We start from the raw sequence: 24,451 nt of genomic DNA on the forward strand, positions 1-24,451 counted from the left end.
TATGACCATTTAAGACCCATGTTGACACTTCTGGTGAATCCCTGAGAGACACCCAGGCAGTCCATGTTGACAAGTACCCATTATGTCTCAACTCGTCCCTGGCACAAAGTTCCTCCATGTATCTAATATTGTCAAGTGCTTCTATCCACATCAACCTGGTGGGTGGTGATGTTGATTGCCATTTTCTAAGAATCACCTGACGAGCGGCCAGGATAAAGAATCGCAACAACGATTTCTTTGCCTGAGCTAAAGAGCCTGGGAACATTGACAATAATGCCAATTCCGGTGTCCACCGGATGTGCCCTTTACTCACCCATGAATAGAGGGCGCTGACCTCCTACCAAAGAGGGCAAACCAAAGAGCACGACCACCATATATGGATAAAGGTACCTTTCTCAGTCAGACAACTCCAACAGACATTCGGGTATTGTGGAAAAATCCTGGCAAGCCTGACTGGTGTCTTTTACCACCTTGTTAGAATCTTATAATTCAGTTCTTGAAGCTTACTTGAGATATTAATTTTATGTGTAAGGATATAAGTCTTCCTCCATGACTCCTCGGGCAGCGAGACGCCAAGCTCCCTGCCCCACTTTCTTTCCAGAACTGTCCTATTTTTTGGTCTACTTTTTCATAAATTGGTATAGCTCTGAGATTTTCCCCTTAGTTGTTTTGGTGTAAATGAAGTGGGTCTCAAAGAACGTCAGGGATGATCCTAGTAATTGAGTGCCCCCTCACTCCCGTATGGGGACGGTTTAGAGAATATATAAGAATCTGGGTAGGACATTCATTTTAACAGAGCTGATCTTCCCAAACCAGGAGAGGGGCACTGACCACCACCTATCTAAGTCTTCCTCTAACTTTGTTAAAACTGGTTTGTAGTTTGCTTGAAATAGATCTTTTGCATCGGGTGTGCTCGTGACGCCTAAGTATTTGATTCCACCCTTCCTCCAAATAAACGGGAAAGCGGATCTCATGTCTCTTTCTTCATTGTCGGGTACGTTGATATAATATATAATTATAAATCATATTTAAATAAGATTTTTTTTCACTTAGTTGATTCTTTTCTCTTGATTAAAATATAACTTTTATCAATAAAAATATAAAACCACTTCAAGCTTTAAATAATAAAAATAAACTCCAAAAGATTTCACCCTAGTGACAAAGCCAGTATTTCAGTGGAACACAATTCACTAAACCTCCACAAAGTGATTTGTTTCCTATACTGATAATTGTTCCCCTACACCAGCAAAGAAAAAAAAGGAAAGTTTCAGCAGCATCACCAGCCATGAAGGTAGGCTGGAGACACATTTTGCCTGTGTAGAGGGATTCAGGCTGGGTGGCATCTGTCTGGAATCATTAGATAGAGTTCAATAACTCCTGCTTATTTGGTGGATCAATCTATCTAATGATTCCAGACAGATGGCACCCAGCCTCAATCCCCCTACATCGGCAAAACATTTGTCTCCAGCCTACTTTCAAGGTTGGTGATGTTGCTGAAACTTTATTTTTTACTACATTGGGAAGAAGTATCAGTATGGGAAACAAATCACTTTCACTGAAATACTAGCTTTGTCACTGGGGTGAAATCTTTTGGTGTTTATGTGTTTTCATTATTTGAATCTTGTAAGAGTTTTAGCCCCTTAAGGACCAGGCTGTTTTGTACCCTAGGGACCAGACACTTTTTAGGGATTTTACAGTGATTTTACCCAGGTGACGGCTTTACTGCCCTATTTTGTTTCCTTTAACTACCAAAAATTATTATTTTTTTTTTCCCCTTAACATATAGGGTGATTTTTTAAATATCTTTTTTCACTGACTTTTCCCCCCTTTTTTAGTTTTATTGGGTGTAAAATGCTAAAAAAAATGATTTTTTAAAACATTTATAGTTGTTTTTTGAATTTTCTATATTTATGCTAAAATAATGTATAGGAACAGTTTCCTCTACTTGTTTTAGACATTTTGATATATATATATATATATATATATATATATAGTATGTATGCTTTTGGTTTACAGGGCGCATACAGCAATGGTTTTGGTTGGTGTCGGCTTTGTGCTATTTTCTTTCTTATGTATATATTGTATATACGTATATATTGTTGTTTTATTCTGTAATATTGTTCTACTTATGTATGGAATGTTTTTTACTATCTATGTCCCCAATGATGTTATATAAGACCTCTGGGGGACATTCGGGGTAGGAGTGAACATCTGTAAAAGCTATCAAGCTACTAATTACCACCTTTAGTATGTGTGTACGTATGTGAGTGAGTCTCATAGCTCGGCTCCCTGATGACAACATAGCTCTGCCCCTGATGAGGTCATAGCTCCGCCCCCTGGTGACATCGAAGCAGGTCCTAACTCACTGAGAATACAACTAAGCCCTTATTATGTCAGGCACAACTCAGTCGTCCTGACAGGAGACATCAACCTACCGCCACCACAGATCAGTAGTCCTGACAGAAGACACCGATCTACTGTCAACACAGAGATCTGGCGGGCTGAAGGACCTGCAGTGATGTTACTGCTATAGAAGGAGCCATTCGGGAGTTTGGTAGTACTGTATACTGGATAAGCCAACAGAAACTACCAGGACATGTAATGATGTCATCGTCATGTGATCACCTGTGTGGGTGGAGTCAGGGATCACATTACAAGGGGCTCATCACTGTATCCAGTGACTGTGTGTGTCATGTCTGCAGTCAGCATGAATTTTGTAGAGCTGCGAGTGGCTGTTTGTCTAATGTGTTATGCGTGTAATGTGTCATGTAGCAGAGCTATGTTTGTAAAATGCACATGTACTGTGGAACAGCTGTCTGTCATGCGCATATAATGTAGCAGAGCTGTGTTTGTACCATGCACATGTCATGTACCAAAGCTGTGTCAGTGACGCACATGTCATGTAACAGAGCTGTGTCTGTCAGTCGCATGGCATGTATCACAGCTGTGTGTGTCTGTCACATGTCCTTCTACCACCGCTGTGTGTGATGTGCATATAGCAAAGCTTTGTGGCACATTGCACTACCAGAAACACTGGTGCTATCATTTCCTAATAATTACTAGTAAGGTTTTATTACTCAGGTGTTAGAACCACTCAACTTTTGTAACCAGCTGGCTTCCAAAACCACACAGAGCAGTGCAAGAGGTGAAGTAAACACAAATTTGGTGGCAAAGTTCTCAGCAAAACAGCGGTCTAAAGGCAGCTAATTGCTAAAGATTAAAAAGACAGTTGGAGAAGTCATGTGAAATGTTTTATGTGATCTGAAAAGATCATTAATCAGGAGAACACAAAATAACCTGACAGGAGCAGTTATCTGAGCCACATAGTTGCAGGTTTAGAAGCTGGACATAGATATTAGATGCCTAGACACGCTGCACGTTGTCTCAGTGGAGGAGATCAGCGTCTACCAGACACATCTGCTGTTTATCTCGGGGGAAATAAAGGAGCAGATATTAATCCAACCTGCTGGCTCCTTATTCCCACCAGCAGTCTCCACTGCCAGAAAACTGGGAGAAGATCCAGACAACATGTAATGTCTCTGGTCAGCGGTAATCCTGCCATCTCCACCGGCCTCATCACACAAGTAGAAGACATCTAATAAGACTGAAGACAAGAGCTTCACAGCCTTCTACAGATCAGAGGGACATCTCCATCTACCTGATGTTCCTGTGGAAGAAGAGGACGGGGACATCTCTCTGGTGGGCTTCTCTCACTGGAGGGAACTGGAGGAAACACAGACAGACACTGAAGTCATTCTTTACATACAGATAATAAAGTCCCCGTGTATTTAGTCCTGTCTATTACCTGGTGATGGGAGCGGCTGGTGGGTCTCCATCATGGCGTCCTTGTACAGATCCTTGTGTCCTTCTAAATACTCCCACTCCTCCATGGAGAAATAGACAGCGACATCCTGACTCCTTATAGGAACCTGACAACACAATATACAGTCATCACCCAGAAGCCTCCAGTGCTGTTACTGTATAATGTCCCAGCATTCCCTGCAGCATCACCTCTCCAGTCAGCAGCTCAATCATCTTGTTCGTGAGTTCTAGAATCTTCTGTACATTGATGTCCTCATATATCAGGGGGTGAGGTGGGGGCCACGTGATTGGGCTCAGGGGTCTTCCCCATCCATCACACATAGGGGCCCAATAGCCATCAATAGAGGTCTTCTTCACTATCGTGTAATCCTGTATATGGGGAGACATTAATAAATATGATTACAGTTATTTCCAGAGTCCATCATCTCCCCAGTGACATCATCTGTTATTAGCATAGATAAGAATGATGTAATGTGACATCATCAAAATCTCTCACCTCTCCAGTAAGCTGGAAGATTACTTCTAGGGTAAGATTTAATACACTGTCTGCCATCTTGTTCGTATCCTTCTCCATCCTTGATGGGTTGATCAGGGAAATTCTCTTATGCTGTGAAGGACAACAGAGGATCCTATACTGCGGGGACCTGAGTGGACAGAAAGGATGATCCAATATAAAAACCACAGAATGAAAAAATACATTTACTGGAGAGAATAAGTGGAAACATTGGAGGAGCCAGTAACACAGAGACAGCAGATCAACCATGTAGCAACCTCTTTATCTCACTCATGTAACAAGGCCGGATTATCGTACGTGCTGATATATATGACCGGTGCTGACCAATCCCTGGCCTCAGAGTACTGGCATGAAAGTTTTGAGATTGGTATCCCTTCTTCCTCCTCCTGTGACAACATGTCATTGTCCCTGAGACCGTGTAGCGTCTGTTCCAGCAGGCAGACATCAGGGTTGGTCGTACTGATCCCTACATCAACACCATTGACCGTTTTAGTCATTTCCTCAAAATCAGGCTAAAACAGCGCAGACGTCCTTAATCTGCAGCCACTCCACAGGCGTCAAGTGACCGACCTTCATACAGCGCCTGCTAACCGCACACAGCTCCCGGTACTCCGTGATCGCTCTCTGCTGCTGGCTTAGCCTCTACAACACATGTAACATGGAATCCCACCATGTAGGCATATCACAGATGAAGAGGTTTGGTGGTAGCCCCAACAGTCGCTGCAAGTCTATCAGAGGAGATCCGACTGGATGTGAATGCAGAAAAGATGAAGGACAAAGATGAGGAGGAGGGGGGCGAAGAGGGGGCAGACACAGATGAATGTTCCACAAGTCTTTGGGGTACCATGAAACGAGGCCACCTCTTTTAGCTTCATGCCCCCTCCAGGGTATTGGCCCAGTGTGTTGTTAGGGATATGTAATGCCCCATGCCATACTTGCTGGACCACATATCTGTGGTCAGGTGCCCCCTAACACTGACAATGTGTTCCTGACATTGCAGAATGCTATCACTCACATAGTGGTACAGGGCACGGGTAGCTTTTGGGTAAAGAAATGGCAGCCTGGAATCTGGTACTATGGTTTAGCATGGAGCATCACATTGCAGAAAGCATCTGTGTTCACTGGCCTGAAGGGCAGCATTTCCATCACCATCAGCTGTGCAAGGTTTGCAAGCAGGCTTGGGAAAACGCTCTCAGATTTTCTTTCTATTTCTGTATAGGAAGATGTAAAAAAGGGGAAAACGTTGCCGCTAAGTCAGGCAATTGGATTGCCTGCCCCAGAAAAAGCAAGTTTTACAAGAAGACCTAACATTAAAACTTAACTTTTATTATAACAATTTAAAAATGTTCTTTTACACTGTAATTATTGTTCATAAAATGAAAGAGGGGTCAGACGATCCCTACTCTGACCTTATAATTAATCCCTTCCTAGAAGAAAATGGGATAGCTGCCCCGATGAGAGCAATCCCAATAGGAACCTCCTATTGTCCACCTGTTGTACCTTATTGTCAAGACCTGTACAAAAAATAATAATTTTCTTTAATTAAGTCCACAATTGTATATTTGCCTGTCAGATGTATACAGGGACGGTGGAAGGAGTATCACACTATTTATATAATTTCCTAACCAAAATTCTTCCAGGTGAACACAACACTCAAGCACAGACCTGTTCCAAGGAACAACTGTAGAGTTACCAAAATTATTGTTATGCAAGACAACATGTATGGTGCTTGTTTTAAAAGCAATACCAAATATTTTACAAGGACAAATTCTGCTAAGTGAACAGAACACTCAAGCTCGGACCTTCTGAAAGGATCAGCTGCAGAGCTACAGCTGTATCTTGTGCCAAAGAAAATTTGGGGGGGGGGGGGGGGGGAGAAGAGGGAAGAGAAGGACATACATGGATGAATGTCTACAACTCTTGGGGATACCATGAAACGTGGACTACCACTTTCGGCTTCATGCCCCACCTGCAGTATATTGACTCGTGATATTAAAGATCAGTAAGTTCCTTGGCCATTTGCTAGACCACCTGTTTATTATCAGGTGTACCCTGACACTTACAGTGTTTTTCACCACCAAACACGTTACCACTCACAAGTTGGTGCAGGGCAAGGACAGCCTTTTAAGCAAAGAACTGGCAACTGGGTATCTGATACTGTGGGTTAGCATGGAGCATCACATTATGGAGAGAATCTGTTACGTCTGCAAATGATGTGCTGGACCTGCACCTGCAGACATGCGCAATAATTGCTTGCACTGCAGAAGCCAAAACAAATCATGAAATAATAAACAGGAAGTGTTTCCCTAAATACGTGACAAATGAGGGAGAGAGCCCTGCCTAACATGACAGACTGATTGCTTTGATTAATGCGGGCCTGCACTTGTTCCTGGGACCTGAGTAACCCTACTTGGCCAACAAAATAAAGGATGAAACAAAACACTGCACATAGCTGGTAGTAAAGCCGCAGCACATGGAGCCGTCCAGAGTAAGGAAGCAACTGAAACCACACTGTCCACGGGAGCCACTAACTGCCAGCTTAGACAGCGAGCAAATGACAATACACAGCACCGTAGCTCAGTATCCAGCCCAGGTAAATAGCTAGCTAATTACCCACAGATGTGAGCACAATACGTCTTGCTTACTGAGCTAGAAGGTGCAGAACCATGTCTAAAACCTGCACCAGACTTCGTCAATCCGGCAGTGATCTCAGCACTGCTGCAACAGTACCTCCCCTTCCAGAAGGGGCCCCAGGACCCTTAGGACCAATTCACTTAGGATTAAGCCTGTGAAAATTTGTAACTAATCAGTCTGCATGGACGTCTGCTGTCGGTACCCACGTCCTCTCCTCAGGACCATAGCCACGCCAATGCACCAAATACTGGAGAGATCTAACTAGGCAAGAGTCCACTATGCGACCTACCTCAAAATCAACATCCACCACAAATGGGGCCGGCGGAGATGAACCATTGCCCGAGTCCACAAACTCTTTGAACAGAGATTTATAAAATACGTTATTGATTCTCATAGAACTAGAAATCTCTAATCGATAAGACATTGGATTAATTTTTTCCAGGATTTTGAATGGACCAATAAATCGTGGCCCTAACTTAAATGACTGTTTTGATTTTTATGATCCTAGTAGACAACCAAATCAAGACCCCAACCAAGAAATTAGTCCCCTCTGAACGTCTGTTATCTGCCATCCGCTTAAAATTTTTAGCCGTCCTCTGAAAATTCTTCTGAATCTCTTCCCACACCGTCTCGATGTTAGAGGAGAACTCATTCTCCTCAGGTACTTCTGATACTTCCTTAGAAAATTGACCAAAGCATGGGTGGAAACCATACTTACAAATGAAGGCCAACGTTCCCGTAGAATTCAGTGGTCTATTGTTTAGCGCAAATTTAGCTAAAGGCGAGAACTCTGACCAATTCTCCTGTCTCCCTAAGACATAACACCGCAAATATTGTTCCAGATTTTGGTTACATCTTTCCGTTTGTCCGTTAGTCTGCAGATGATAGGCCGAGGAAAATGAGAGCTCAATACCCAGGCAAGAGGGAAAAAAACGCCAAAATTTGGACACAAACTGGACCCCCCGATCGGAGACAATATTAGCTGGTAACCTGCGTAAACTCACAATATGAGTGACAAACAATTTGGACAAAGTTTTAGCATTGAGAAAAACGGGAAGCACCACAAAATGGCACATTTTGCTAAACCGATCTACCACCACCCAGATGACCATATTACCTTCAGAAAAAGGCAAGTGCGTAATGAAACTCATCGACAAGTGAGTCCAAGGTTTCCCAGGTATCAGCAAAGGCATCAACCTCTCAGCTGGAGAATTACGAGGCTCATGTCCCAAAGATGGCCACCAAAACCTTCTTGTCAGTAACTTCCGGGTATTATTGATTCCTGGATGCCCAGCCAACACAGAATTGTGTATTTCAGACAGTACTTGCAACCCTGCCCACGACAAGTCCTGTGCATTACGGACCTGCTCCTCCAAATCCAGGGAAACCGCAAATACTACTAGCCTCTCTGAAAAAATGGGTGTGGGAGGTTCATCCAAAATTACGGGAATGAAACTCCTAGAAAGAGCATCAGCTTTAACGTTTTTACTGCCTGGATTATATGTAATCAGAAAGTCGAAGCGCGAAAAAAAACAATGACCACCGCGCCTGTCTCGGGTTAAGTCTCTTGGCTGACTTCAGGTATATTAGGTTTATGTGATCTGTAAAAACCATCACCTTATGCTGCGCCCCTTCCAACAACTGTCACCACTCCTCAAATGCCCACTTAATCGCCAATAGTCAAAAATGTCATAATTGCACTCAGCCAAAGAAAACTTGAGTGAAAAAAAAGCACAAGGGTGAAGATCTTGCAATATATTAGTACCTGGGGATAGCACCGCACCTACCCACACTTCCGAGGCATCACACCTCGACTACAAACGGTGCCAGCGCAAAACATCGCTTCAATGCCTGAAAGGATTGAAACGCTCTTGGAGACCATTTAGAAGTAAAACCGCCCTTCCTAGTCATATCTGTCAATGGTTTAACCAAAACCGCAAATCCATTGATAAAGTTTTGATAATTTGCGAACCCCAAAAACCTCTGGAGTGCCTTCACATTCTTGGGTAACACCCAGTCTCGTGCTGTTCGGACCTTCTCCGGGTCTATCCTGAAACCTCTCGGGGTGATAATGTGTCCTAGAAAAGTTACCTCCTAAACGGAAAAAACGCATTTTTCCCTTTTCGCAAGTATTGCAGGACTGCTCTCCTAATGCCCAAGCAACTAAAATCCCTTTCTTGGCTATTTTTGGGCTTGTCAAAAAACAAGGGAAATATTATGTCCCGTGCCCTATGGAATGGTGACACGACCTTGACCATGAAGGATGGGTCTAGTTGGAAAATTATTTTAGTTCCTGTATCCTGGAAGAAGGACTCTAATAGAGAGGGACTGTATTGGCTCAAATAGTTCTGAAGACAGTGCCTTAAAGACCGAATTCAGGTTCCAATTCGGGACTAGATTTGTGATCTATCTATCCACCTCACCTCAGAGTGTCTGATGTCAAAGAAGGCACTTTATCAAGGCCCTCCAGCAGAAACGTCCTTTCCCCTGGCTTCATGAGTGTTATTTTTTCCATATTTTTTGATAAATTTTGTTGGTTATATTTCCCTACTCGCTAACAAGGTTTGTGCTACCTCCTCGGTAAAGCCTCTTCCTAGCAGCATGGATTTCCTTCTTTATATTTTACGGATTTTCAGTATCCATGCTGGAAGTTGAAGGCCCGCTATGTCTGTAAGTCTCAGGAGATCCTGTGTCAGAAGGTCCAACTGAGTGGGCAGGAGGATTGGATCTTGAAGGCTTAGGTTTTTTAAGAGCCCGAACCAACTCCTTCTTGGCCACTATGGAGCTACCAGGATGAGAGCACACTTCTGGGAGTGGAATTTCTGGAAGACTCTGGGGATTAGTGGGAATGCATAGGACAGCCCTTGGCCGCAGTCCCCGTGATATTGTCCAAAAGGATTCTCAGATGTTGACCCCTCCATAGAGTTCCCAGATCACTCAGAGCTCCTTGTAATTTGAGGACCAGTTTCTGAACTGTGGGGCCCAGGTCCCCTGAAGAATCGAGTCCCCAATATGGGTCCCCCAGCCGTGGGCACCTATGTCTGTTCTGCTGCATATTGCTGGGTCCTGCATCCAATAGACCTCCTCTTGATAGATTTGGGATTGCCAGCCACCAAGGCAGGGATATCCTGACTCAATTCCCTATACACATCCTTCTTTCGAGTGAGGATTGTCTTCTGTCCCAGGCTTGCAGAACTGCACTCTGTAAGACCCTGGTGTGTGCTTGAGCCCACACCCTTCCTGGGATGCCGGAAGTCAATTTCCCTAGTAGTGACATGGCTTTCCTGATCGAGCATGTCTTGTTTTTCAGAAAAGTGCTGACATGCCGCTGAACCCCCTATATTTTTAAATTGGGGAGAAATGAGCACTGATTTCTCGAGTCTAGCATAATGCCTAGAAACAGCTTCTTCTGGCTGGGAACTACGTCTGATTTTTCCCAGTTTATTATCCACCCTAAGTACTGGAGAAGGTGAATGGTCATTGACAGGTGTTCTTTTAATAGCTCCTTGGTTTCTGCTTTGACTAGGATATCATCCAAGTATAGCACTATTAGAACAGATTTCTGCCTGAGGTATGCCGCTAGTTCCGCCATGATTTTGGTGAAGATGCGTGGGGCTGACAATATCCCAAAGGGTAGGCAGGACAATTGAAAATGTCTTGTTCTTTCCCTCATGCGGAGCACGAACTTGAGGAATTTTTGTGAGTCCACATGAATCGGTACATGGGAGTACGCATCCTTTAAATCTATCGATGCCATAAAGTATTAGTTTTATCGTCAGGTTCACTGACTCTAACTTAAACCTTTGATATTTTATGTGCGTGTTCAGCGGTTTTAGATTTATGATCATTTGGGATTTTGCACATGGTTTCTTTATTAGAAACAGTCTGGAACAATGACCCATAGTTCTTTCTATTTGAAGGACTGGGGCTATTGCCTTCAACTTCAGTAGGTCTTGAACCGCTTGCTGAAGGAGATGTAGTTGTTGGCCTGAGCCTCCTTTTGGTATAAATTTCTTCTGAGGGCGAGATATGAATTCTACTTGGTACCCCTGGTGTAGAACTTGGGGAATCCAGGCCCTTTCACAGAATAAGGTACATCTGTCTGCGAACACCTTTAGGCTACCCCCGACTGTGATGGCGTCATGATCTGGATTTGGGGAAATCCCCCTGGTGAGGGTTAAGGAGAAATCCCCTGCCTCTACCCCCTTTGGGGTAGCTCCATCTGCCGTCTTGTCCTTGTAGGGCTCAGACTGTTGCGCGGGGGGCCGAAAAAAGGTGTTCCTCTATTACTGCCTCTCTTCTGAACAAAACTTTTTTTCTATCCGCCGCCTTCTCAAGAATTTCGCCCAGGTCAGAACCAAATAAAAATTGCCTGTTAAAGGGAGGAGAACATTATTTATTTTTGGAGGCTAAATCGCCTGTCCAAGATCTCAACCACAGCAGTCTTCTAGTGGTATTTGATAGTGCTGTGGTGCGAGCACATAACTTAACTGCTTTGGCTGATGAGTCGGCCAAGAAATTTATGGCCATTTTTAAGACCGGGAGGGAATCCAGAATTTGCTCTCTCGGGGTCTTATCAGATATGTGGATTTACAACTGTTCCAACTACACACTTAGGGTTCGGGCCACGCAGGTGGCTGCTACGCTAGGTTTAAGTAGACTGGCAGCTGCCTCCCAGGTTTTTCTCAAAAGGCCCTGTTTTTCTATCCATGGGATCTCTCAGCTGTGCGACATCTTCGAAAGGTAAAGTTGTTTGCTTGGCCACTTTAGCCATGGGGACATCCACCGTGGGTATCTCCTCCCAATCTGTGCTTACCTCCTTTGAAAATGGATAGCGCCTTTTAATTCCTTTACTTGTAAAGGATCCCGTATCGGGTTTACTCCATTCCCTTTTGATCATTTTCTGGATGTTCTTATGGACTGAAAAGGTGTGTCTACTCCTTTCCCCCAGGCCCCCAAAAACCTCATCCTGTCTGGGTTCTTCTATTTTGAGGGTAGCTCTGGCTGCCTTAATAAGTTCCAAGAGATCTTCTTGATTGAACAGGATTTTTTTATATTCATCCTTGTCTGAGGGCACATTTTTAGTCCCGCTTTTGGTGGGTCTATTTTCTTGTCCCCCTTACGAACAACAAGAGAAATTCAAGCAACGTATAAATAATATGCATAGCATACAATTTCAAAGTGCCTTTTTTACCCAATGGGCTACTTACGCCATCCATGTGTTGGAGTACTCATTTTTCTGCAGTATAGCAGCCACCTATGGACGGGAAGCGTGTTTTGCAGCTTTCTTAGTATCCACAGTCTGTCTTCTCTCGGATTCCTTTATATCCACACCTAGCCACACACCCCAGCCCCGCCCCCATACCGGTCATCATGCCAGTCACATGACGCTGCAGGCTCCATCACCGCTGCTTAAAGGAGCTCAGGAGCATCACGCCCGCTGCTATGCGGGCCCACGAGATCCATGTGGATCAGCCGTGCCGGGAGACTGAGAGTAGGGCATGGCCGCCACGTAAAATCTCTGATGGATCGCAGTGGGAGGAATCCAGCCTGGGCTTACCACCCGATGCAGCGTCCCAGGAGACGATCTTTGGGAAGGGAGGACCAACTTCCTAACCTCCGATCCCAGTAAATATCCTGCTGGGAAAATCCCAGCACCTCTCTGTGATCCTGCCTCCTGGCAGGACAGGAAAACACTGAGGAAGGAGGGAGCTTTTTTAACCTTTCTGTGTGTTCGTGTGCTATCAGGAGGAGGCGATCTCAGCTGGGGCTGTCGCGGAGATGAATGCGAAAATACTAATATGGTGCACACTATTCCCATAGGAAGCAAAAGGTGCTTGACGATACATTGGCTGCAATTTATAGATCCATCTATGACCGGAAATAGGGCAGACCTCCTCCTCAGGACCAAAGATAGTCGTAAAATAACTTCAAGCAGCTTGTACAAGATTTTTCTTTTCTTTATTTCACACACACGTTTCAGCGTAGATAGCACGCCTTTTAAAAGCTAACAATAGTATAGAAAGACACGAGTTTTTATATCATAAATAACAACAGGGCTCACCAGAATGAAGTTTGTGTGAATGAGTCACTCCGGCTGTTTGTCCGTGGGGCGAGGATTACATCATCACACGTGGCACGCTGGAGGGGGAGTGTCGGTCATATAGAACGCATACGCGTTGCACTCCGTCATAATGTGTCCGATCACGTGTTGCCGCTGGTAAAGGGTGATGTGCTTACGCCCCTCCTCGCAAACACATCCCTGAAACAATGGTGGGGAAATGGGAAGCATGAACAGTGATATTCAACAGATATAAATGGCTACAAAATATACAGACACAAATAGGCTAGATTTAGACTAAGTATTGCCATATATATATATATATATATAATCACATATTATGGAGCGGAAATCTCAGTTCTCTACTAGTCTATGCATATAATAAATATAAATAACCCTTATACAACGTCCATATAGGTTGCTAAAAGTACTTGAAAATATAGATCTCTATCTAGCCATGTGAAAGCCCTCACTGAATGACTAGGCACTAATTCTTAAACTTCTTAGTGTCGTACAAACATGAAATTTGGCAAGACCATTCTGTAGGTCCTACATAGGAAAAGTAAAAGGGTCACAACATGATTATTCAATGCTAATTGAAAAAGTAAGTGCACCCTTATGTAATGTACCTGATCTGTTTCTCTCACTTTCCAGGGTCGTACAAACATGAAATGGCAGGAGCATTTTTTAGGTCCCAAATAGGGAAACTAAAGAGGCCACAACTCAATTATTCAATGCCAAGTACAAAAGTAAGTGTACTTCTATGTGTGTGTGTGTGTGTGTATATATATATATACCAACTGTATGTACAATTTCACTGAGATATCCTCTTGTTTCTTATATAGGAAACAGCAATAAAAAGCAGTTATTAAAAAAAAAAAAAAAGATTAAAATAGACAAATCGCCGAGTCCGTATGGCGTACCCCTCCGGGTTTTATGGGAATTAGATAATGTGAAATGCAGACCCTTGTTTCTTGCATTTAAGGACTCTATAGATAAAGGTTGTGTTCCACTGGATTGCCACGTTGCCAATGTGGTGCCGATATTCAAAAAGGGGTCAAAAAGCTGTTGCGGTAAGCCCTGCAACTTACTTTGTTTTTCGGACGATGTTGGCATTTAGCATTCCTCTTCATCGATGAGGAGCGGTAAAACGCTCAAAAATAAAACAAGCACAGGTTGAAAATCGCGGCACTGAAAAGTTCTGCGATCGAGCGGCTGTCTTTGTGGGCCCATTGAAAACAATGGCAGCATTATACTGCGATTAGCACGGTGCTGAGAGCGCCCGTGTAAGCGAGGCCTTAGTTCTACTTCTATTGTGGGTAAAATGCTTGAAGGGTTTCTAGGAGCTGCTATCCTGGAGGACCTTATGAACATAGTTGTATACCTCTGTATCACCTTGTTTATGAGAGATCGCTCGTCACACCACCGTGATCAGCTTCTACCAGGAGGTAAGTTCTAGATCGGACCAGGGAGTCACTGAAATGTTGTGGATCCAGACTTTTCTGAAGCCCTTGATACTGTGCTGCATAGAAGGTTGGTATATAAGAGGAGAACGCTTGGTCTGGTTGGGTCACTGTTGCTAGTGGGGTACCACAGGGTACGTTTTTGGGGCCACTTTTCCTTAATATATTTATTAATAACCTGAAGGGATTGTACAATAAATTATCAGCATTTGCAGATGATACAAAATTCTGTAAAAATATTAACATGAGAGGATGCAAGGAGATTACAGGAGGATCTGGATAGGTTGGGGGCAGAAACACAGAAGGGCCTGTAGAGGGCCAGAAACAGGACTTCTGGTGCGAGGGATAACCAAGGGGTGGAGCAGGAACCAGATAAAAGCTGGTTCCTGCCAAAGACAGAGAGAGAGGACCAGCGCAGCATAGGAAGGTGTTGCAGGCTGGTGGCCTAAAAAAGCAAGAGTCCGATAGGGGACGCCCGCTCGACACCCACCCAAGTTGGGGTGCTTATGGACACTGATGTGATTTGCTGTGCTGTGAAATAAACGCTGGCAGGAGCCAGATAAAAGATATATGCTATTCCTGAGCCGTGTTTACCTGTGTGGTGCGCTATTTCTGGTATGAGAGGTCAGCGATCCCGAGGCAAGAGTACCCCTCCTTGCTACATATGGTGGAGGATGCGCTGACACGATCTAGAGTGATGCACAAAGCGGCAGGAGCAACAGGTGGATGTCTGCTGGGAGCCGCCCTGCTGTATGCAGAGTTAAACTGCCTGGAGCCCGAATGTGCAATACCTGCTGTATGCAGTGTTTAAAAGGCCAGGAGGCCAAGTGTGCAGTGTTCAAAGGGCCAGGAGGCCGAAGCTGTGGTTAAAGGGCCAGGAGACTGAAGCTGCGCTTGCCTTGCAGGGCAACAGAGGACCTCAGAGAACATCTAACAGGCAAGTTGGTGAGCTGATTGCTTTATTTTGTTCAGTGTGGACTGAGTAGTCAAGATGGCGATGGTTGAGGAAAGCCACCTAAAAAAGCCCTGCTGTGGTTTCAGGCGGCATGGACTGCAAAGAACCGACGGCAAAGGATGGACATTTCTGCATGACATAATGTTTTCTGTGCATGATGATACCGTGGAAGCCGCACAGTGTGAACGGACATTTAAAGAAAATTTGTCTGAGAACTGTGTTGCTGAGTGGGTGGTGCAAGAAAAGACAATTAACCCTGAAATGTCATGTGTGGGGGATGGTGGGATGTATTCTGTGCCTGATATGTGTAAATATGTTTCCCAAATGCAGTCAGGATGTGAACAGGGTGCAATGAGTGCAGCCAACGCCCATGTTGGAGCCTGTGCAAGTATACCTCTAGTGAGAGGGGGAAGTAATAGTGAAGATAGGGGGTGTAGTACTAGAATTGCTGAAGTGAGTAGTACTGTGCCTACAGAGAGAGAAAAGAGATAGATCATACTACATCTGCAAAAAAGAGAAAAAAGCAGAAAAAGGCTGCTGCTAGGGAGACAAGTGAGGTTGTCAGTGCAGATCCTGAGATTCAGGGTGAGACAGCAAGAAAACGCTTCGTTAAAATTCAGGAGGCATTTGCACCAATGCAAGCTTATATAAAGTTTCTGGAAGAAGCATGTCAAACTGCTAATAGAAACTATGAAGTTCAGTTACAGAAAGAAAGGACTATCTTGTGTTAGCTTGGAGAAGAGGCCAAGAGGCAAAGGCTGTTAGCAGAGGAGCAGACAGATAAATTCTTAAAAGAAAAAGAAAGTATTCTTCAAGAAGTTGAGCAGCTGAAAGCAAAGAATGCAGCTCTCTTAAAGGAGAATGAGCGTATTGAGAGATTGGCTAAGGAGAAAGCTGATCACCGGGTGTTGCTGGAACAGAAGAATGGTAAGTGTGAACAGAGCTTAGAAGAAATGAGAAGTGAGAAAAAGAAGTATGAGGGATATCTTTCAACAGCCCATGAAGAGATACAAGACCTCAGAGATGAGGCTGAACGCAGAGTATGTATGGAGGCACAATCTGTGCAGTATGAACAGGACTGTAAGAAACTGCAAATGAAAACCCAAGAGTTGAAGATGACGTGTTGCGAGATAGAAACAGCTTAGATGCACGTAATTAAACCACAGGTTTGCAGAATCAGGTTGCAGAGTTGAAAATGTTGTTAGCAAAGAAAAATGGTGACTTGGAGTGCCAGATAAGTCAGCTTAAGGAAAAGCTGGAACTAGAGAAAGCTGCTTGCAGTCAGGCAGAGAAGCAAGCAGAGATCTTGAAAGACTTACTAGATTACAGAGAAAACCAGCATGCACTGCATGAGAGACTGGTGTCCCAGCTACAGATGAGCTTGGATGAGAAAGCTGAAATACATGGAACCCAGATCCAGGAGCTGGAACGGAGTCATCCTGTAGTTGTCGGGAAACTGTCCAAGCAGTTGAAGCAAATTGGAAAAGTAAAAGAAACATTGAAAAGCGAGTGTCTTGAGCTTACCCAAAAGGTGAAGGGGTTGTTGGAAGACACTTATGCATATGAATGCAAGAGAAATACAGTAGAGATGCAGCTTCAAGAGCTACAAATAAAAATAACTGAAGGTGACAGTGTGCAGACAGCGTTGTCTGAGCAGGTGAGCAGACTGCAGGTGGAGCTGGAAGCTCAGAGTGAAGAGTCCCAGAAGTTACTGCAAGAAGAGATGCAGCAGAGGCTTGGTCTCAGTGCACACCTGAAGACTATGCAAGATGAGAAAAATGTGTTCCTCAAGAAGTTAGAGGAAGATGCAGAAGCTAAGAGGAACCTGTCAGCGCAGATTGCAACACTTCAGGCTGAGGTGTCTGACCTAAAATATAGACTGGAGAAGAGTGCTGTGTGCTTGGATTCTGCGGAAGAACAGAAAAGAGAAATACAAGAAGAGTTAGAAGCTACAAGGCAGCAGTATGAAGAGAAGACAGCTGCCTGTGATAAGCTTGAGAAGGTTAAAGTACATCTTCAAGAAGAGATAGAAGATGCTTCTGTGAAGCTTGGTCTCCAAAAGTAGCTTGTGTCCAGACTAAGAAAGACGCAGCAAATATGTGAACAGCCGGTTACAGATGAGAAAATCAGGTCTGCAAGATATGTTACTGAATGTGAGCGTGCTGAAGAAAGGCGTAACAAGCGGGTGCACACTGAAATGCAAGACTGCATTAGCACCAAGACAGATGCTGAGAAGAGAACCCTGATACGGGAAAAGCCAAAAGGTGTGCTCCAACGACCGGTAGAAGAAATGGAAATCCTGTTGGAGAAGATTAAGAAAGAGACCGAAGCGCTAACCTTGAAGCGCCCCCTGAAGGTGGTGTGAGAAGAAAAAGTGGTATTGCAAAAGTCCGCTAAGAAGTTAAATGCAAAGGTGAAGCTCTGGAAGTCAAAGAGTCATATTGCTGAAAAGAGGGTTCAGAGACTAGTGTGGTCTAGGAGCCAGTTCAGACAGCAAGTAAAAGAGAAGGGCTTGTGGAAGAGTCCCGATAATGAAGCTGGAAAGCGAGCTCTGGTACAAAGAGAACGCAAGGGCGTGGTCCAACAACCGGTGGCAGGACTAAAGAAATGTAAAAACAAGACGCAAGTGGTGAAACATACCAAATTATGTGAAGGTGGCCTGGGCACTCCAAGTGAACAGTTTGTAAAGACTTGGATGGTCTGGAGGAAAGCAATCACTTCTGTAAACAAAAGAAAAGTCCTTAAGGTGAGAGCTGAGCAAAAGATGCAGACTGAACAGTCCTCTGAAGTACAAGAGGCAAAGGAGAAGGCAGAAAGTGAGGCTACTGAAACTGAGAAGTTTTCAGAAGTGGCAGCAGAAATCTGGGAAGAACTGCAGCAAGAGTATAATGTCCTCAAAAAGCAAACCCAGAAGGTGAAGAAACAGGTTGTCCAGGTGGTAGAAGCCGATCACAGGGATGCTGGCTCCAAGGACCAACTCATCAGTGAACTGAATACTACCAAGAAAAAGTTAGATTCAGAGGTAGAAAAGTCTACTAAAGCCTTGGAACAGCAAGTAGAAAAATTGAAGGTTCAGGTAGAGAAACCTGACTATAAGTTACAAGCCACAGAGGATACGAAGTTGCACTTGGAAGTCAACTTGCAGGCTGTGAGAACACGGTCTGACAGAGCTCTGCAAGGTTGTGATGAGTCGAGTGAAGACAAGAAGAGGGAACTTGTCAGACAAGTAAAACAAGAAAGAGACCACCGAGCCTGGAGCTTTGAGCCCGGAGGGCCAAGAAGAAAAGGTGATACGGCCTACAGCCTATATCAAAGGGAAGGGGGGGGGGGGGTATAGCAGTGCAGTACACAGAAGGGCCTGTAGAGGGCCAGAGACAGGACTTCTGGTGCGAGGGTTAACCAAGGGGTGGAGCAAGCCGGTTCCTGCCAAAGACAGAGAGAGAGGACCAGCGCAGCATAGGAAGGTGTTGCAGGCTGGTGGTCTGAAAAGGCAAGAGTCCAACAGGGGATGCCCCTGGACTCCCACCCAAGTTGGGGTGCTTATGGACATTGATGTGATTTGCTGTGCTTTGACGTGCTGTGAAATAAACGCTGGTGTTTACCTGTGTGGTGCGCCATTTCTGGTATGAGAGGTCAGCGATCCCGAGGCAAGAGTACCCCCCTTGCTACAACTGGTAAATGTAAGGTTCTGCACACGGGCAGAGGAAATACGTGTCACCATTACACACTGAATGGGAAACCACTGGGGACCCTGACATGGAAAAGGACTTGGGGGTTTAATGTAAGCTTAACTGGAGCAACCAGTGTCAGGCAGCTGCTGCAAAGGCAAATAGAATCATAGAGTGCATCAAGAGGTCTGACACTGGTCAGACCACACATGGAATATTGTGGACAGTGTTGGGCACCGGTACTCAAGAAGGACATATCAGTGCTTGAGTGGGTACAAAGGCAGGCAACTAAAGTAATGAATGGAATGCGCGGACTACAATACCCAGAGAGGTTATCAAAATTGGGATTATTTAGTTTAGAAAAAAAAGGCTGAGGGGCGACCTAATAACTATGTATAAATATATCAGGGGACAATACAGAGATCTCTCCCATCATCTATTTATACCCAGGACTGTGACAGTAGCAAGAGGGCATCTGCTACGGGTAGAGGAAAGAAGGTTTCTACACTGACATACAGGGGGGTTCTTTACTGTAAGAGCAGTGAGACTGTGGAACTCTCTGCCTGAGGACGTGGTGATGGCAAATCCAATACAAGAGGGGCTGGACGTCTATCTGGAGCGATACAATACTATGTTATAATCATTAATATCTTCAGAAGGGTCGGTGATCCGGGGATCATTCTGATTGTCAGATTGTGATCGGGAAGGATTTTTTTTCCCCCTTAAATGGGGACAATTGGCTTCTACCTCATTGTTTTATGTTTGCCTTCCTCTGGATCAATAGAGGGTTGATAGCTGAACTGGATGGACACATCTGTTTTCGGCCCTACGTACTGTGAGATTATGATTTCCAGTTTCCAAAATTGATCGAATGGCTTGACGGCCATCAACATGAACAACGCAGCTGTAGAAGGCTTCACATCTATAGAAGCCGCCATATCCCAGATGTCACCAGGATCCCAGCTATCCTCAACCCCTATAAGACCTCTGGGGTGAGTCACATGCTTTTTTTTAAATTTTCATACTTACCTACTGTAGCTGGGGCATCCATAGAGGTTGCATACATAGGAGGCCATGTTACAGGGAATAACACCCCCATGGTGTGACACTAGCTGTGCCTGATAGGACCCTGCAGCTCTGTTAGTCCCGTGATCTCGCTTTCTCTTTTCATTACATATTGCTCATTAAGCGCTATATAGTCTGTAAAGGAGAAGCCAGAAGGGGTTAAAAAACACTTCTGGCCGGCTGCACATGGGCATATTCCACTGAAGTGAATGAAAGCCGTCCAACCCAAGGTTCTTCGGCAATTAACATTACGGAAAGGTTGCGGGACCCATGTCATTGCCTAGCAACGGCGCGAGAAAATCTGTACTGTGGCTGCTACGGCCGGTGAGAAAAGTCTTCTCCTTCAGACACAGTCGAGGACCTGCCCTGCTAGATTGCAAGAGCTTTAATCCCGCGCCGTATGTTTATTAGCCTTAAATTTACTGTACTTGAGTCTGGTATTAGTGTATCTTGACACCACCAGGAAGTCCTGGTGGAGTCAAGATTGACAGGGGGTGACGCCCCTCTGTACCTGATTGGGTGAGCTGCATAGTTGCCTGTCGATCGTGGCAGCCCACCAGCTTTAAGATGTACGTGGAGCAAGCTGGCCCTGCAGCTTTTTACATGAATGTACCGCACAGCAGGTGCGCATTGGGCTACATGAAAGGCCAATTTCCACCGCCTGTTCAGAACACAGCACCCCGCTCTGTATTCAAGAGCGGGGTTCGTGCACATTGGGCAACGTGAAAGCCCGTTCCCAACCAGCCGCTTTGAATACACTACCCCACTCTGTGTACAACAGCAGAGCAGGGTCGACGTGCCCAGAAGCACCACTGAAGGCGCTTCCACCCACCACGTTCGGCAGCACGGAGGATACAGTGGTGGGGCCGGGGGACTCTCTCACGGCATGCAGGCACAGCAGCAGGGACACGACAGTGCATACAGTTCGGAGGCCACAGCTGTGTGCACGGGGTATGGCCGGTAAGCACACCTGCTCACTTCCATAACTTACGGCTCACAGCTTACAGGACGTTATGGTCTTAACTCTATCAGGAGCTAGGGGTGTGACAGGGGCGTTCCTCCTATCAAACCCCTAGCTTCTGGTGGCATCAAGATACACTAATACCCTTGAGTCTTAAGGGGTTACTAGAATGCCACTGGTGCCCCTTGTGTAGGGGGGCAGTTCCATAACAGAACAGCGCAGGGTATCGTGCTCTCTGAAAATAAGACCCTGTCTTATAATAATCTTTGCCCCAAAACAGGCACAGGGTCTTATTTCCAGGGGGGTCTTATATTCCCCAAGCAGCCGCCTTCGGGTCCCTCCTGCTGCTCTCCAGCGCTCCTGCAGGCTTCCGTCTAGTTCTCAATGAAGGCAGAGCATCTCTTTATGGTTCGAGTGCCGACTCCGATTCTCAATAAGACCTTAAAATGCAGGGGCGATGTGCTGCGAGTGCGATGTGCTGCGGGGGCGATGTGCTGCGGGGGCGATGGGCTGCGGGTGCGATGTGCTGCGGGTGCGATGTGCTGCGGGGGTGATGTGCTGCGGGGGGTGATGTGCTGCGGGGGTGATGTGCTGCGGGTGCGATGTGCTGCTTCCAGTGAAGTCCGTGATGTTTTCTCGCCGCGAGGAGGACGATTCCCCAGAAGTCATGTGATGCGGTTATTAATCATCGCCGTGTAAACCGCCCGCTGACAAGTGTGATATCAGCCGCCGCTGTGACTCTTCCACAGAGACCCCCAGGCAGGCTGAACCCCCGGGGGGCGCTGTCCTACATTCCTGCACCCCCAGAAGAGATCTGAACTAACGGATGGCAGAGATAATGATGGAAGGAGGATGGCTGATCATAGATGGAGCCATAGGAGACCACCGGGTCCCGGACCCTCCTGCCGGGGGGTTGGTGTCTCCTGCAGTGGGGTCTGTCCCTGTGTAATAGGATTGTCCCTCTCTCTAAGCCCCCGACTAACAGAGGCTAAAGGACAGATTACTGGGCTACTAGGAGTCTTAGGCCCGAACTCTGCCAGGCCGGAAGGGGTTAATAATCTACTCCCTCCAGCGGTCCTGAAGGGGTTAATCCCCCCCTCCCCCACTGACCTGTCATGAAGAGACATACAGACCTCCACTTGCAGAGGCAGACAGCAGCCGTGTGCTTCCAGGACCTGTGATGACGTCACTGTCATGTGATCACATGTGTGGGAGGAGCCAGGGGTCACATGACCAGGGGGTGATCTGCTGTGCTGGCTGTGATCGCTGCTGGGTGAGCTGAAGGGATGTGTGGGGTCAGGATGGATGTAGCAGAGCCGTGTGCGTGTGATGTGGATGTAGCAGAGCCGTGTGCGTGTGATGTACATGCAGCAGAGCTGCACTACTTGGACACAGAAGAAAGGGGGCGCTATCACCGGCTGCACAAGATCCCTGGGGAGGAAGATGGTCAATAATCCCCGAATGACTGCAAACCCCCTGCAGCGAGATCTGGTGGCCCCAGCACTGAGGGGCCCATCTGCTCTGTTAGGTGCAGACTGAACACTGAAGGTCTTCTACCCTGAACCCCAAGATGTCACCCGAAGCACAAGACAAGTCACCCCAATAGGGCCAAAACCAGATAGATAAGCCACGGGGGAGACCGTCATGTCTGCTGTGAGGAGGCTGAAGCTCGGGGGGCATCGGACCCTCCAACAGGACAGCAATCCCCAGCAGACCTCAGAGCCCCCCAAGGCTCGGTGCCAGAAGACGTCCTGGAGGTTCTGGAGATCTTCTTATAACCCTGGAAGAGATGAGACTAACCGGAGCAGAAGTAGAGCTGCCAGCAGGAGACGGAGAGAACCCCGAGGGGGGCTTGTGTTACCCAAACCAGACTGATGCTCCCCTTAAAGGGGTTGTCCCGCGCCGAAACGGGTTTTTTTTTTTTCAATAGCCCCCCCGTTCGGCGCGAGACAAACCCAATGCATGTGTTAAAAAAAACAAACCGTTTAGTACTTAGCCGAATCCCCGCGCTGCGGCGACTTCTTCCTTACCTTACTAAGATGGCCGCCGGGATCTTCACCCACGATGCACCGCGGGTCTTCTCCCATGGTGCACCGTGGGCTCTGTGCGGTCCATTGCCGATTCCAGCCTCCTGATTGGCTGGAATCGGCACACGTGATGGGGCGGAGCTACAAGGACCAGCTCTCCGGCACAAGCGGCCCCATTCACCAGGGAGAAGACCGGACTGTGCAAGCGCGTCTAAAATCGCCAGAAGACGGCGATTTTAGACAGATCCATGGAGACGGGGATGCTAGCAACGGAGCAGGTAAGTGAATAACTTCTGTATGGCTCATATTTAATGCACGATGTACATTACAAAGTGCATTAATATGGCCATACAGAAGTGTATAGACCCACTTGTTTTCGCGGGACAACCCCTTTAATTCAGGATAAGATAAAAGCGGCCGGTCCATCTGGTGACGACCAACACATCCACCACACGCCACTCACTCATACACACCAGCACATGTAACATACAACAGCACATACAACCACCACCCGAGCCCTGGGACATAAAGGACACATAGAAGCATACACATATACAGAGACAGATGAAAAATATCAGAACCAACTGAACTCAAGGATCAACGATCCAGTCATATACATCACTCAAAGAGAGAGGCTGCAAGACCCCCAAATACTAAATATAACATCCAAAGTTTATTGTAAACTGTCTAAAAACCAAGCTGAAGACATAAATATAAGACATTCCAAACAATAACAGTATGATACAAGACGGCTGTGATTGGTTCATCGACCACTGCAGTGATTGGCTGAGTCACGGCGGTCAAGAACCAATCAGAGCCAGCGATTCCTGGAGGCGGGGTTTTTGAGCCCCTGACCAGAAAGTGCTGGGAGAGACTACAAAGAAGTGTATTGATAACCTGCGAGAAGTGCGTCGGGGCGGACAGCGTCTGCTAACTCATGTGTTGTTTTTTGTTGTTTTTTAACGCAGTTAGGGTTTATTTTAGGGCTCAAGCCATAGGATTTTCTACTGTAAAATTTGCATTGCATGAAAACCGCTTTTTCATGTAATGCAGCACACAGGAAGGTTCCATAGGGAATGTGCGCTACAAAACATTGCGAGTCACGACAATATTTAGCAACCCACTATTTTTTTTTTCTGGCAAAACATCGCTCATGTGAAGGAGCCCATTGGAATCTGGTCCTCCTCCCTCTCAGTCTCATCCCGCTGCTTCTAGTCTTTCCTAGTAAGCGTCCACATGACAGCACCGCCATAATAGGGACGTATCCAAACACACAGATGA

At 45.9% G+C, this 24,451-nt stretch overlaps 1 protein-coding gene and 1 long non-coding RNA gene across 2 annotated transcripts in view; both read right to left on the reverse strand.

The window, feature by feature from the left end:
* The window catches only part of LOC136628734 (zinc finger protein 850-like), a 216,778-nt gene that overhangs the window by 52,630 nt on the left and 139,697 nt on the right, over positions 1-24,451 (reverse strand). Inside the window, exon 5 of the mRNA XM_066604835.1 lies at positions 3,659-3,723. Coding sequence (XP_066460932.1) covers positions 3,659-3,723 — 65 coding nt within the window. The remainder of the gene's footprint in view (positions 1-3,658; positions 3,724-24,451) is intronic.
* Positions 4,356-14,499, reverse strand: LOC136629241 (uncharacterized). Its single transcript, XR_010792933.1, has 3 exons — positions 14,123-14,499; positions 13,035-13,232; positions 4,356-4,466 (listed from the first exon to the last, which is right to left on the reverse strand). It is a non-coding gene; the product is annotated as an uncharacterized lncRNA (long non-coding RNA).

This window comes from Eleutherodactylus coqui, chromosome 5 (genome assembly GCF_035609145.1).
Source record: "Eleutherodactylus coqui strain aEleCoq1 chromosome 5, aEleCoq1.hap1, whole genome shotgun sequence".
Classification (NCBI taxonomy): Eukaryota; Metazoa; Chordata; class Amphibia; order Anura; family Eleutherodactylidae; genus Eleutherodactylus; species Eleutherodactylus coqui.